General features: G+C 35.5%; 1 protein-coding gene across 3 annotated transcripts; it reads left to right on the top strand.

Annotated features, from left to right (window-relative positions):
• Positions 1-1,257: 1,257 nt before the first annotated feature.
• Positions 1,258-9,331, top strand: LOC111992152 (DNA-(apurinic or apyrimidinic site) endonuclease, chloroplastic). Of its 3 annotated transcripts, none has more exons than XM_024023991.2 (12): positions 1,258-1,538; positions 2,691-2,871; positions 2,956-3,056; positions 3,259-3,338; positions 3,532-3,783; positions 3,952-4,268; positions 6,034-6,141; positions 6,634-6,771; positions 6,846-6,893; positions 7,413-7,493; positions 8,421-8,580; positions 8,942-9,331. In XM_024023991.2, the coding sequence occupies exons 3-12, from the start codon at positions 3,025-3,027 to the stop codon at positions 9,061-9,063; spliced, it is 1,338 nt and encodes a 445-aa protein (XP_023879759.2). In that variant the 5' UTR covers positions 1,258-1,538; positions 2,691-2,871; positions 2,956-3,024; the 3' UTR covers positions 9,064-9,331. The 3 variants fall into 3 exon arrangements, with proteins under 3 accessions (XP_023879759.2, XP_023879751.2, XP_065633592.1); XM_024023983.2 differs by having other exon boundaries at positions 2,683-2,871; XM_065777520.1 differs by having other exon boundaries at positions 2,673-2,871.
• The last annotated feature ends 5,165 nt before the right edge of the window (positions 9,332-14,496 follow it).

The raw sequence follows: 14,496 nt of genomic DNA, 5'->3' as shown, positions 1-14,496 counted from the left end.
ATATATATATATATTATGTATATTTAAAATTGGAAGCTAATTTTGATTGTATCGTTGTCAAAATTTAGTTTGAAAACCAAATTCATTCTTGGTTTATTTATTTATTTATATTGATTACATTAGGTGGGTTTACACAATAACATATTATACATATTTTTAAATTATAAAAAAATGTTATAAAAACTATGCATACCAAAACCAAAAACATTCTCAAGTCCATTTTCAAGGTATTACCAAACAGCAGAAAATGAGATAGTTTTTTTAGAAAATGCTCTCTAGAAAATGAACAATTTTCCAAAAACATTAATCTGAAACAAATAGAGTGTAATATGATGATTCCTCTCTCTCTCTAAACTTTCTTTTAGCACGAACCAAAACCCTCCTCTTTTCCTACAATTCTTCACTTTAGTCAACAAGTGATGTGAATGATATTACAAGTTTTACAATATTAGCTTTATAAACTAAGATGGTTTCTTTTAAACATATGACAAAAAATGTTGTAAAAAAATGTCCTTATTATATTAAATTACATTATTGATGTGGTTCCAATAATAATCTTTTTCATCCCTTTGTAAGTATTTGTAAAGTTTTTTGTTTCTTTTTGAGAAGAATTTTTTTTTATAGATAAACCTTGTGTCCTTATTCTTTAACATTTTCCCATGGTTTTAAAACCGAAATGGTCAAAAAATCATTTTTGTCCCCAATTTTGCTAGACTGGACTAGTGCCCGATTCCCATTTGAACCAATTGAACTGGCCAGTCCAATCTGATTTTTCAAATAGGGCTTTTCCCATAGTCAAACACATAACCAATCCACCTCATCTAATCTCCACATGCCCCTGTGGGTATATGGGTCCACTTGGGTTAAGGCATCACTTAAGTAAGACTAGCTCATCATTACTATTATTGAATGTATTCATGCATAAACACAACAAACTAGTGTTAAAATTATTCTACGTAACATTTTTAAAACAAGTTGAAAGGGATTTGTATCCATATGACCCAAATATAAGAGTACTCACTTTAATCAATGTATAATAGTATAAGAAGTAAATTTTGCATATTCAACTTAAAAATCACCCACATTAATTCATGTAAACTTGTGCAAATTTGGATTGTTGTTATAGTATCACGTTTATCATGCAAGTTGAAAATTTGAAATTGGTAAATATATGTATTAACCCAACAGATAAATATGTCAAGCTATGTAGTCGTGTTCATAGTTTTAAACTCGGACAGGCCCGACAGGTAGACCGAAACCCGGTGACCCAACCAACGTTCATGTAATCGAGTACCTCACCCACAAAACACAACCCAACCCGACAACATCGTACAGCGCACGTGACAGTTATCCTCAAACTCGCCACTGACTTCACTCAAGCCACGCCTACACACTTTTGTGTTCTTTTGGCGGTTCTTCTTTCTCTTCTTTAGACCATGTTGCTGCTAACCTGCGCCCGTCACTGCTTAACATACGCACCCCCCTCCGATGAAGCCAGCATTGCAATTTGGGCTTAAGACTTCCACGATTCTTCCTGGGTTTGTCTTTCCCTTTTCTTTTCTCTATACTTTTATTAATATATCACACTGGATTTTTTTTTCTTTATTGGGTAGTTTCAGTTTTCATATATGATAAAATTATAAAAATTAAGAAGAAAAAAAAGGGTCTGAAATTTGAGTTTTCGTTCCTCAAGTTTTAAAAAGTTAATAATTTTGTCAATAAAAATTTCAAAATATATTAGTTTCGTTTGAGAAAGTATATGGGCATAAGGAATCTCACAACATTTTCACATGAAGTTGAGGTGGCTTGTGAGTTGTGGTGGCCATGGGTTTGTGAAACATTGCTATGAACGCAACAAAGTTAGTAACTTTTTCACAACTTGTTAAGTTGTCAGATTATGATCAGTGTAACATCAGTTTTGTCAAATTACTGATTTTTCCAAAAGTTTAAGCTTTCAAGAGATGGTGAATTTATTCATTTAATCTAACAAGTTTCGCTGGTATCAACATGTTTGTTGTTCACAAATCATAAACTGCTGCCTAAGCAGTAATGAGAAATATTGTGAAATTTATTGTGTCTTTAGACTTATTCGGGTGTGTGAGTGTGAGCTGTGAGGTGATGGGCCAGGTGTAATATCTTTTTCTCATATTCTATTTTATTTTGAGTTGAGATGAGCCCTAGTGTGTGTGTGAGGTGCCAGGACGCCTCAACTTGTGAAAATGTTGTGCACATAGAAGAACTCATTTTGTTATTCCAGCTATTTGTCCTTCAATTAGTTTATTATAGACCATTTCAGATTTTTAACATGTCTTTTATCACTTGGTATTTCTTCATTTGAGGACAAGGATCCTCTCCATTTAGAGTTAAGATTTTATTTCTTCTTATAATGGGAATATGTCATCTAAAATTTTAAATGACATGATGAAACTACTTTGTATTTGCAATATTTAATTTGGATCTTAAAATGTTTTCATTCAAAATGTAGAGGATTTCCTCTGGAAGATAAAATTGGTATCTTCTGAATTTTTCAGAGATGAATTTTAATTTGAGGAGTAAAATATAACTTGGACTACATTTTAGGGACAAGAAGTATATTTTAGCCTTTAAGAGAAGAGAAAAAAAAAAGAGCTAAATTCCTAGGAGAAGAAAGATTTACATCTGAACTGACTCAGGAAATTGTAGCGTTGCAGTACTTCCAAGGAATTTGAGAATTGGAACATTGGTTTCTTTTAGAGTAAGTGCAATGGGGTCTAAACGATCCCTCTCGAATTCATCAGTGCCTGTCCATCTTCGATAGTTGAGGACAAGAAAGATAAGAAACTGAAAGGGTCAATCGGTACAAACCAAGATTTGGAGAAGGGTGCTGTCAAGGTTGTTTATTTTGGCCTTTGTTCTCTGTTATATGTCTTATGGTCATTCTGAATTTGTATTGATTAAGATTTGTCCAATATTTAGGAAAATGGTGTTAGAAGCTCTTTAGGTGAGATTCAGAGATTTAAGGATGACCCGGCAAAAATTGAGACAATGACAGTTCAAGAGCTTCGAAGTACATTGAGGTAAGTAGAAGTTTATGTGCTTTGTGAGTGAAATGTCGTTCATTGTATTTTTGAGAGTTATTAACTTTTGGAGATGGTCTCTATTAGTATGCTTTCCTGTGGATGATGATATTAGAAATGGGTTATTGATAAATAGGAGATGGTACATTTCAGCTGTATGTCTTGTAATTTTAAGTGATTTATTATGATTTTGATTTGTCAGGAGTGTAGGGGTTCCTGCTAAAGGATGTAAACGCGACCTTGTGTATGCTTTGAAGTGTTTCATGGACACGAAAATAGATGGTATTCCTACACTTTATACTGGCATCATGTATTGTGGGTGTTGAGGACATGTAACAAAAACAAGAGGATTTTTCTATATAATCAACTAGTTATTCCAAGCTTTCTATTCTATTCATCGTTGTTCTCTAAACCCTATCGGTGTGCATAGGCGATTTGCTTATTTATAATGGTTAGAAGTTTCTTACATTTGCAGGTGAAAATTCTCTGGTGGTAGAAGAACATGTATCCTATGTTTCTGCTGAAAGTATGTCAATACAAAGTAAGGTTAAAAATTTATCTGAGGAAGAACATGTTGAAAATGTCAACACTGATTTGGAGGTTCCCTCTTTTCCACGGCACAAGGGAAGAATAAAGAAATCTGTGGCTGAGGGAAATGCAGTCAAAGTTGATGCTAAAATGGTCGCTATGAAACAAAAGCTGTCAATCAAATCTGATGGGGTTTCAGGTGCTGTAGAATTTATAAAAAAATTTCCTATCGAGTCTAGTAATGCTATGAAATGATAAAGATTTCTGGAGCTTATCTCTCTCTCTCAATGATGTGCTTTATTGTTAATCTGTGTCTTCAATTCATTTAACTTAGATGGTGTGATTGTGCTGTGGTTATTATTGCTAGGTGGGAAGTTCTCCCGGGCAAAGAGAACTTCAGAGATTGTTACTGAAGCTGTTAACGGTGATGAAGTTAATTTGCCCGTTGTAAAGACTGAACCATGGACAATTCTTGCCCACAAGAAGCCTCAGAAAGGTTGGATCCCTTATAATCCGAGAACCATGAGGCCTCCACCTCTGACCAGGGATACAAAGTATGTGAAGCTTATGTCTTGGAATGTCAATGGATTAAGGGCTTTATTGAAGTTAGAGGGGTTTTCTGCACTGCAACTTGCTCAAAGGGAAGATTTTGATGTGTTGTGCTTGCAAGAGACCAAATTGCAGGCAAGTTTATAAATACGTATTTTGTTTCTTGAGGTTAAAACTTCATGTAAAAGATAAATCAAGGCCCTTATGTTCATTAGAACAAATGACATGTTTCAGTAAGTTTGAGTTTTTGGTTAATTTGCCCCTTAGATAGCTATTAAACTACCACTTATCCCAAACTTTAAGAGTTGATAGGAAAGGGTGAATTTAATCACATAACCGCTATTTTTTGACATTCTCCCTTACACGTGGGTCCAGACTTCCCCTTAAAATGGTATCCTACACATGGAATTTTTGAACTTTTTAAATGGAGGTAGAGTATAGACGTGGTTTGATTTGGGACTATTTCTTTAATACCATGATAAATTACCACTTGTACTAAAGCTTAAACTAATAGAAAGGATGAATTCAATCACTTAATCATTATTTTTCTAACAATAAACATTGCAGAACATTTATGCTAAGAGTTTGGAATTGATTACATTAACATTTTCTTGGATATAGAGGATTCACTTTAGGTAGAAAGCAGAAAGTTGGGAGAAAGATTTAAGTTATGTGAATCTTAATTTACTTTCAAATTGTGATCCATACTAATTCCTCACCACACCCCCCCCCTTCCACCCACTCCCTTTCTCTAGATGGTGGTTAGATTATCAGGAACAGTTCTGAAGCTATCCAACTGTTACCAATACGTAGTACTAAGACTATTTTTGGGCACATATTTAAGGTGATAACACAAATGCATACGTGAAAGAAGTGGTAATGGTTAATCTATTATTGGAAGAGCCAGCCAGATTAAATTATATTAGTTCTTAATGCATGAGCTAAAAGTCTTGACTGGACCCCTAATTAATGGCCTTTAATAGTTTAGTCATGTGTTGACTGGAGGCGCCCCCCCCCAAAAAAAAAAATTTCTGGTAGAAGCAAGCAAGGAAATGTTTAAGCACCTTATGGTGCACTGCCATGTCCTACTAGAATTAGATGAAGTACTGGCAAGTAATTCCCATATCATATGTTAGATCATGTCAGAGCCTGAGCTTGGTAGTTAAGAGGCAGTTTCTCCTTAGGGGAACTAGAATATTCTTTTCAAAAAATTTCTTACCAAAGCTTGTGTTCTTCTGATTTAATTTTGAAGCATTTGTTTGGCTCATAATTTGTTTGTAATGTATATAAATTGAAGTTTGAAAAGTAGTGAACATTATTCACACACTTGGTGGCCTTCATTACCTATACATCTTCCTTTAAATTCACTAAAAAAGTAAAAATGTAAAATTGTGCTACCCTAGTAGACGGGATGTATACAAGAGAAAGCCCCGATTTTTTTTAATTAAAAAAAATTGTTATCTAAAATTCATAATATCACAAAATTCCAATTATTTTGAGAAGAAAGTAAAAATTAGTTGACATCCACTCGTAGAGCAATCTCAAAGATAAAAACTTCAATTTCCTTACTGACAGCTCATTCCTTTCAAAAGTTCTCACATTCCCTTTCTCTTCAAATACTCCACATTAAACCCAAAGGAATGAAATTCTTTTATTTTTTGATAAGTCCCAAAGGAATGAACTTTCAAAGTTAAATGTTATGCCATTTGCCAAAATGTCCTTTCCAGCTCACCAGTAGATCAACCTCGGTTCTTGGCATCACTCACTTTAACTCCAAATACACAAAATACAAGGGTTCTCATTTTCCAAGCAATGTAAACATAAGAACAAATGATTATTTTATTTACCTCTACATCTTTATATGATTGTCTCCCTTTTTAACTGCACATTCATGGAACAGGAGAAGGATGTTGAGGAAATCAAGTATCTCATAGATGGCTATGACAATACCTTCTGGACTTGTAGTGTTTCCAAACTTGGTTATTCTGGAACTGCAATTATATCAAGGGTATGGCTTTTCTTTCCCAAGAACAGGCTGTTAATTTATATCTTTAGAAAATCAAGTAGATTGCTATTTTTGTGATTTTACAATGTGCATTCCTTCTTTTAAATTTTATTATTTTAAATGATTTCCTAAGTGAATAAAAGTAAATTGAAAAAAAAAATTAATAGATAACAATGAGTTTGATGATAACCCGGAAATTTCTCCTGTTAATTTGAGGATTATCATGATAAAGCTGTGACCTTGAGAAAAGAACCATGGTCTCCACTGCTGCATAGTATATAATTTTTCTGCAACCAGGGTCTTGCACACCAGTTGTTTTTTACTAAACCTGTTTGTAAATGCTAATAAATGATTAACTGGATTTATGAATGATGTTTTTCATTCTTCCATTTCATGAATATCTGCAGCCTCTTTATATAAATTGCAAGAAAACCTTTCGCTTTTAATAATAATCTTTGTTTGTTGGTTTCCAATAAATTATCACTTTTCTGACAGGTAAAGCCACTTTCAGTCAGATATGGCCTAGGCATATCAGATCATGATAGTGAAGGGCGGCTTGTGACAGCAGAGTTTGATTCATTTTATCTGTTAAATGGATATGTCCCTAATTCTGGAGATGGCTTGAAAAGACTGGTATTTGACCTCAAGCATTATATCACTCTTAGTTGTTTTCTTTTCTGGACTAATGACTGTCCTTCTGATTCTAGTCATACAGGGTTACAGAATGGGACCTGTCTCTGAGCAATTACATGAAAGTAAGCATGCTTTTATGTGTCCTCTCTCTCTCTCATAAATATTTTTTATGTCATTCATTGTATGTTCCATTTCCATGTCTCCTAGTTTGTTTATTCATGCCACACTCAGATTTTTGTTTTTGTTTTTTCCTGCTTTTAGATTCAAGCAGATTCCTTTGTTATTCATGTTGGATGTATCTCACTATGTCATAAAAATAAAATAATCCCAAAAATAAAGTTTTTTTGTCAGCATACACTAGTAGATTGAATGATGGGGATTGATTTCTCTACTGAAAGCTTAGTGCTCAACAGTCATACATCAACATAGTTTTATATGTCTTGATGAGTTTTAATCAGATAAGAGTTTGCCTAAGATATAGTTTAAAACAGCCTATGAGCTTAAAAGCAACAATGCATGAAATGCATACATGTGTGGAAGTGTATTATTATTGAGGTCCAAAGTTCTTTGTTGTTAACTATTATTTTACTTGGTTTTATGGTAAAACTTAATGCTTATGGTGTTTTTCATGCTTGATACAGGAGCTGGAAAAGTCAAAGCCTGTCATTTTGACTGGTGATCTGAATTGTGCTCATGAAGAGATAGACATATTTAACCCTGCTGTAAGTGATCCAGATTTTCATGTTGTGTATGAACCCCCTGCCTGGTATTGAAACCTTGGAAAATGGATGCAGACTAAGAAAATATTCCTAAAACACTATAGTAATTTTAACCCCAGGCGAAAATAAGGATAAAGAGATGATGTTAATAAGAACAAGAGCCTGTATTGAAGATGCAGATAGTTCTATCTTTTCTCACTCCCATGTAGCACTTTGGTGTTTAACCTTTGAAGGGGTTGTTTCTTTAAAAACCTGAGGCTTTTTATTGTCTTCCTCCTGTATTCACAGTGTTTACATTTTAAATTAAGATTTCTATGATTATTTATTCATATATTTATTTAAGTTTATGACAAGTGAAAACTTGTAGAGCAAGAAGAGCTGTTTTGAAGAATTTCAAAATTAGCATATTTATTTAAGTTTATGACAAGTGAAAACTTGTAGAGCTAGAAGAGCTGTTTTGAAGAATTTCAAAATTAGCCGGAAGAGATGAGAAATATCTGTAACATTGTGCCATGAGAAAGAGTACCTAAGATATTTATTCCAAAATGCAGCCCAAGGGTGATTTTCAGTTTTGGTTCTTCTTTGATATATTAAACAGCAGTTACAGTCTCAACCAACTAGAAAAAGTTTGTCTCCAAACTGCTTTGGAGGAAAAGTCCTTCAACCTGCAACATGGTGATTGATAAATCATCCACATGTACTTTTAGTCATATGGCCTATTTAATGAGTTATGTAACTTGTTTAATAGAATGCACATGGATTGTTTTATGTTTTTCCACATAATGGGTTGGAGGAGATTCCTTCAAACCAGTTTGGATGAATTTTTGTCCCATAACTATGTTGTAAACTGCTGTGGTTGGCTTATTCTAGCATTCAGTGTCAGTTTCAATTCCAGAGTTACAATTTCTTTATTTTTGCATCAATCCATAGGGAAATAAAAGAAGTGCTGGGTTTACTGATGAAGAAAGGAAATCATTTGGAACAAACTTCTTATCAAGGGGCTTTGTGGATACATTTAGAAGGCAACACCCAGGCGTTGTTGGCTATACTTACTGGGGTTATCGGCATGGTTTACGCAAAACAAACAAAGGTATTCCTCTGCCAACATTCATAATCTAGTTGTTATTTTTTCTCATTGACTTTGATATTTCAGGAGTACATAACTCCATCCTTGTATGATTACATTTTGTGCAAACACATTGTAATTTCATTCCAAGGATACATATATCCTTAAAAAAGTATTTTGAAACCAAATCATGGAGGTCGGGTTTCGATCTTATGTTGCATTGAACAATGAACCTATAGCTTTGTAAAGATTTCTCAAGGTTTAATTTTTCTGGTACTTACATTATATTCTAGTTAATGTGTTTAAATCAGTATTCCTATTACCCCAAGCCCCTTGAAAAAATTATATTTGTTCTTGCATTTAACTAGATTGTATTTTGATACAGGGTGGCGGCTAGACTACTTCCTTGTCTCAGAATCCATTGCAGACAAGGCTTATGACTCATACATTCTCCCCGATGTTGGCGGTAGTGATCATTGTCCTATTGGCCTTATCCTTAAGCTTTAGCTCACCTTGATGGTAGGAGGGCTAGTAGCAATTGTTGCCTGCTTGGCGCTTGGCACTTGGCCTCGTATTCAAACTTTTAGTTTTTCCGACCTGTCAAAGCCAATATTTTGGGGGTGTTAATATTCTTTTTGGCTTAAGATTATGTGATCAATTTAAATCAGAACAAACAGAACTTAGTAAGTAGTTAATGGTGGAGGGAAAATTTTGTAGAGCTTGTTTTGCCACTGTGTTAACATAATTTCAGGTGTTCTAATAGTTCTTACATTAATCTAGTCTTTTGTCAAGAAGCTTTTATTATTATTATTATTATTATTATTATTAAGATTGCTGTAATTTATACAGGAGGTTGAATTATGGAATATTTGTAGTGGGTAGAAATTGAAAAGTCATGAAAATTTGAGATTTCCTACTGTAGAAACCATTCATAGACAATATCGCCCAAAAATAAACCCAGCATCTTTTGAAGTACCTTGAGGACTTGATCCAAGTGAGATCTTGGACCTAAAACGAGGCATATTCTATGCGGTTGGTGTATGCTTTACTCTCAAGCTAGTTAATAATATACTAGTAATTATTATGTCAAGCACCATAGTTTCCTTTCACTTTTAAAGTTGTCAAAAGTCCATTTTTTAGTGTTAACAATTAACAGCATTGTTGAGCATTCACAAAATGGCCATGTCTTCTATTATCGGATTATGCATGATTCTCTTGTTATTATTATATAAACCAAAGCTTTTGAAATTTTAAATTATATGTTTCTTTTTTGAGAATCATTTTAAATTATATGTTAAGTGTATTATTCACATATCAAAATTAGGTAGAAACGTATTGTATATGATTGTGATTATTCTTAATCGCACTTGTGCATGTATAAGGAATTATAAGTTAGTAATTTTTTTTTTTGGTTTTAGGAAAGGAATTATGAGTTAGTTTGAATGAAAACAAGTTTTAAGCAAAATATTCGTCAAATTACACTTTTGGACCTCCAATAATACAAGTTTCATCCTTATATAATTAAAGTGCCATCCTTATATAATTAATGTCGTTTCTCAACTATTAATGGTATTTATCTTGTTTCTTGATAAGGAATATTTTGATTCTAACTTTCAAATTCAAGTCCTTTTTAAAGATGATTGAGAAAGTTTTGGTGCATACCAAAGTCTCACAAAATTTTCACAACACCCTAATTTTTATTGATACACAACACCCTTATTTTGAGTTGCGGTGACTGGTGAGTTTCAATATTATTTATTTTTATTTTTATTTTGAATATAATAAATAGACACGTTAACTTGTTGTAAAAATGTTATGAGATTTTGTTATTATTGTAATAAAACTCAAATTGATAAATGAAATTTCAAAAGTGGGAATATAGAATTTAATGTATAGAGATGAAATTGAAGTCATGACAAATGTATGGAGTATCAAAAATTGTATTTTGGCCTAAAAATATTTTGACAATTTTTTTGTTAGTCATGTATTTTGTAATAAATAATTGACTTTTTGTTAATTTGGATAGATATCCTAATGATGTGAGATAAAACTGTTATCATTATTATTATTTTTTTTTTTTTGAGAAAGCAGTTATCATTAACTAGTAAGTTTCCCGTGCGATGCACGGATAATATTATAATGTTTTATATAAATTTGTTTTTGGAAAATATTATACATATATTATAGCATATTTATTATAAAACTTTGTTAGTAATGAGTTCATCATAAAAAGTAACAATTATAAATTGCACACATATATCTATTATAATTATTTTGTTCAAGTAATAAGCAATAATGAAAACAACTTGGAGTAATATTGTATAATAAAAGTTGATAAAAACATATTAATTCATTCTATATTATTGATTTTTATTATGTGATGTAATAAAAAGCTTCATTATGATTTTTTTTTCTTCAATGCTTTGTTATTGTGGTATGGTGATGCTTGTTGTCATCATCAGTTTCTCCATCTTCAACATTTGAAATTTAGTCCGTCCATATTTGTTCAATTTTTGAGCTTTCATCATTTTTTCCTTTTGTTGCATCATTTGTGTTAATTACTAATGAATTGGCACCAAAAGATTCTTGATTAGATCTTACAAAGTTTGGACTTTGTCACTAAGATTTTTCATAAGTATTTGCATTTATATTAAATTTCAATGATGTGATAGTTTTTTGTAAATTTTTTATTTTTGTTAATTTTGGAATAGTGCAGCAAAAAGAATTAACATAGCATGTTGAATTGAGTTTTTTTTTTTTCTTCCATACCTTTTTATTATTTGAAGGCGCATCAAAAATCTTAACAACTATATAATTTTCAAAACCATCTTTTAGATTGAATTCATTCAAATGAAGTAGAGAAATACATTTTTTTTCCTAATTTTTTTTTCAAATAACGTGAGATTCCTTCTCTAATATCAATATTTTTACAATAATTTAAATAAATTATACCTTAGTTTATTTTTTAGCAAGATCTTGATCTTGTAGATTTATTTAGGATTTTCTCGGCATCTCGATCAAATATCATAAACTTTATTTTGTTAGTTGCATTAAAAACTTCAATTTGAATCCTGTATCTAAAGTAGTTTGCAATTGCATATATATATTGTAGTTATAGTGAGATAAATATATTATAAATATTTGGAGAGTATGTAGTTAATATGAATGTCTCTAACTTTGGGATAGAAAGATTTATTTTTGTTTACATTTTGCACACCAAAATGATCCTGTTTGTAATTTGACATTTCTTTTACAAAGTACGCATAAAATGTAATACCAACCCATTGTTGTATCAATGTTACTGTGGGGCTAGAAAATCGGGTAGCCTCGGCCCACTTCAAACCAGGCTCAAATGGCCTACGCCGAGGACGACCCTGTCCTCAGTCGTCCGAGACCTCGGAAAAACGCGATGACCGCCCCACTAAAGGACTCCTTGAATATCCGAGGAGGAGAAGGGCCCGGTGCCATGCGTCGGCGGCAGAAGCACGGTGAAGGAGCAAACCCTGGGTGGACTGTCACCTCTGCATTGAATATGCTCACCTAACCCTTCTGGCCATATTAATGGGGATGTAACCCCTTGACAGGGCAACATCGATCAGGGTGAGCCACCTGAGCACGGATATGACCTCTGATGGGACAAACAGTCAGAAGGGAGGCCAATAGATGATCAACCAGAGGAGGAAGAGAGGGGGATATAAGAAAGGGGAGCAAAGTGTAAAGGGGGGGGTTTTGGGGGAAGAAGGGAAAAAACCTCCTCGGCCCATGGCCGAGGAGCATCCCCCAGTTGTAAATTGTTCTTAGTATTTTTCAATAAAAGAAAAATAGTTCATGCTTCATGCACACCGGCGAGCGCCTAAACCTTCAATCCACTCTCTACAAATTCATTGTTCTGGGTTCGTTGGGCCTTTAACCCATATCCTTTGGGCTTGAGCTACAAAAACAGACCCTACAATTGGCGCCGTCTGTGGGAAGGATTAGTGCGCTGGCCGGCGCAATAGGCGATCGTTCTAAGTAATCATTCTACGGAAGATTGGTGGTGATTCAAAAAAAAAAAAAAAGAACTGCCAAACAAACATTGCAGAAAGATAAAAGTTCGAAATAGAAGATTCAACGGAAACGGAAAGAAACTACACATTACTTTATTAAACAAAAAGTTACAATGTACAATCAGAGGCTCAGGCAGGCGTGTTTTAAAACTACTCCTATAAGCTAGTTCTACAATCAGAGGCCCAGGTGGACCCGTCCTAAAACTAGCTAGAGGGAAGTGTCAACCCATGCTCTTATTGGCATCAAGAGAATGAGAGAACTTGACAATAGAATGGGGGAAGGGGGCTGAGGCTGGCTTGCTTCAAGGCCACCGACAACTCCTTTCTCGGTGCGGCGGAGCTTGAACAAAGCGAGGAGCAGATGCAAGGGCACCGGGACGCCCTCCCCCGTGATGTTCCCTTGATTCTCTCCAATCCTCACGAGCGTTGGCCGTTGGAGACGGCAACGCTCGGGCACCAGCCATGACATGAGTTCGCGCGTCTCCTCCGTCGGGGGTGCGCTTCGGGGAGAGACATTAGGTACTTCAACGACATCCCTCATGACCGCCACGTACGGCACTGTCAGTGTTACGCCTAGACTCTGCCGCACCGAAAGCCCAGTGGGGGCTGCGGTTATAACGGCTCTTGGCACGGATGTCCTCACACCCGCCCAAAACCGCCCCATATCTGCCAACTCCGGTCACAATTTCGGCGGGATTATTAAAGGGGCTTGGGGAGCTGAAAGGGCGTGTTTTCTGTTTGTGTTGGGAAGTTCATGGAGTATGGAGAAACCATCCCCCCGGAAAGCCTTATATAAAGGATGAAAGTTGGTGGAAATTAATCCACACAGAATTCGAAAAGAGAATTACCAGCAGTGCTAATAACGAAGCTACCAAATTCTAAGGGGATCGTAGACCGCTGGATTTGTGTTAATTCACGAGGACATTAATGAAGGCGCATCTCGCGCACCGAAACATCAAGCGCGGAGCACGAACGGCCAAAGGACGCCTCGTAAATGAAAAAGATGGGGACTCAAGCTGGAGGCGAGATCAACGCCACATGTAAGATCATAGTCCGACCCAAGGAGGAATCGTCTCCAATAAAGCGGTCCGAGGACAAACCCCTCCTTACAGAGAAATGGAAGCGTTAGACAGAACCAAGGCATTGCATGGTCCTCGAACTCAAGCCTATGGGATAACTAACCGCTCAGCTATACCTGGGTACCAGATAGAACAGAGGCATTACATGGTCCTCGGACTCAGGCCTACAGGGAGACTAGCTACAAAATGTCCCAAGTTAGGAAAGGATTAAGCCCCACCTAGCCCTTGAGACGCAAGAGGGCTGTCCATGCATGCATTCTCTCTCCTTATCATCGTTACTGGCGCAATTGGTCGACATACAATTCAAACTAAAATCGTGCAGATCGAAGGAAAAGAGGAAAAGCAGGCAGCGTGTGCACAAATAAGCAATTGAAATAAATAGAAAGGGAAATTAAATTCGCATTACAATAACGAGTTCGTAAAGTTGCATGGCAAGAGCCACAGTACATAAAGGAGAAGTACAACAAAATAAAATGAAACAACGCAAAAGTAGGACGAACCGAGACGCCGGGGAGTTTACTTTTTTTTCTCAGGTTGGACGGGGGCAACCCCTGACCCCTCCGAGCCCTGGCCTGAGGGACGGCCTGCAAAGGTGCGGCGAGAGCAGTTGCTTCCTCGGTGGCGGGGGTTTGATCGTCGGAAGGGATCTCTACTATCTCTTAGGGCACTTCCTCGCTCGAGTGCTCCCCTAGTTCAGCAGCCCCCACCTCCTCAACAATCTCCCCGGCCTTAGCGCCATCAAGGGCGGCCACGCGGATAGCGGGGGGTAATACATGCTCTCTGCCTTTCATAGGTCGGACGTGGCCTCCACCCCA

Source organism: Quercus suber, unplaced genomic scaffold, assembly GCF_002906115.3.
Source record: "Quercus suber isolate HL8 unplaced genomic scaffold, Cork oak 2.0 scaffold_157, whole genome shotgun sequence".
Taxonomy (NCBI): Eukaryota; Viridiplantae; Streptophyta; class Magnoliopsida; order Fagales; family Fagaceae; genus Quercus; species Quercus suber.
Note: the sequence above shows the minus strand (reverse complement) of the source record. Positions and strands in the feature narration are given on the sequence as shown.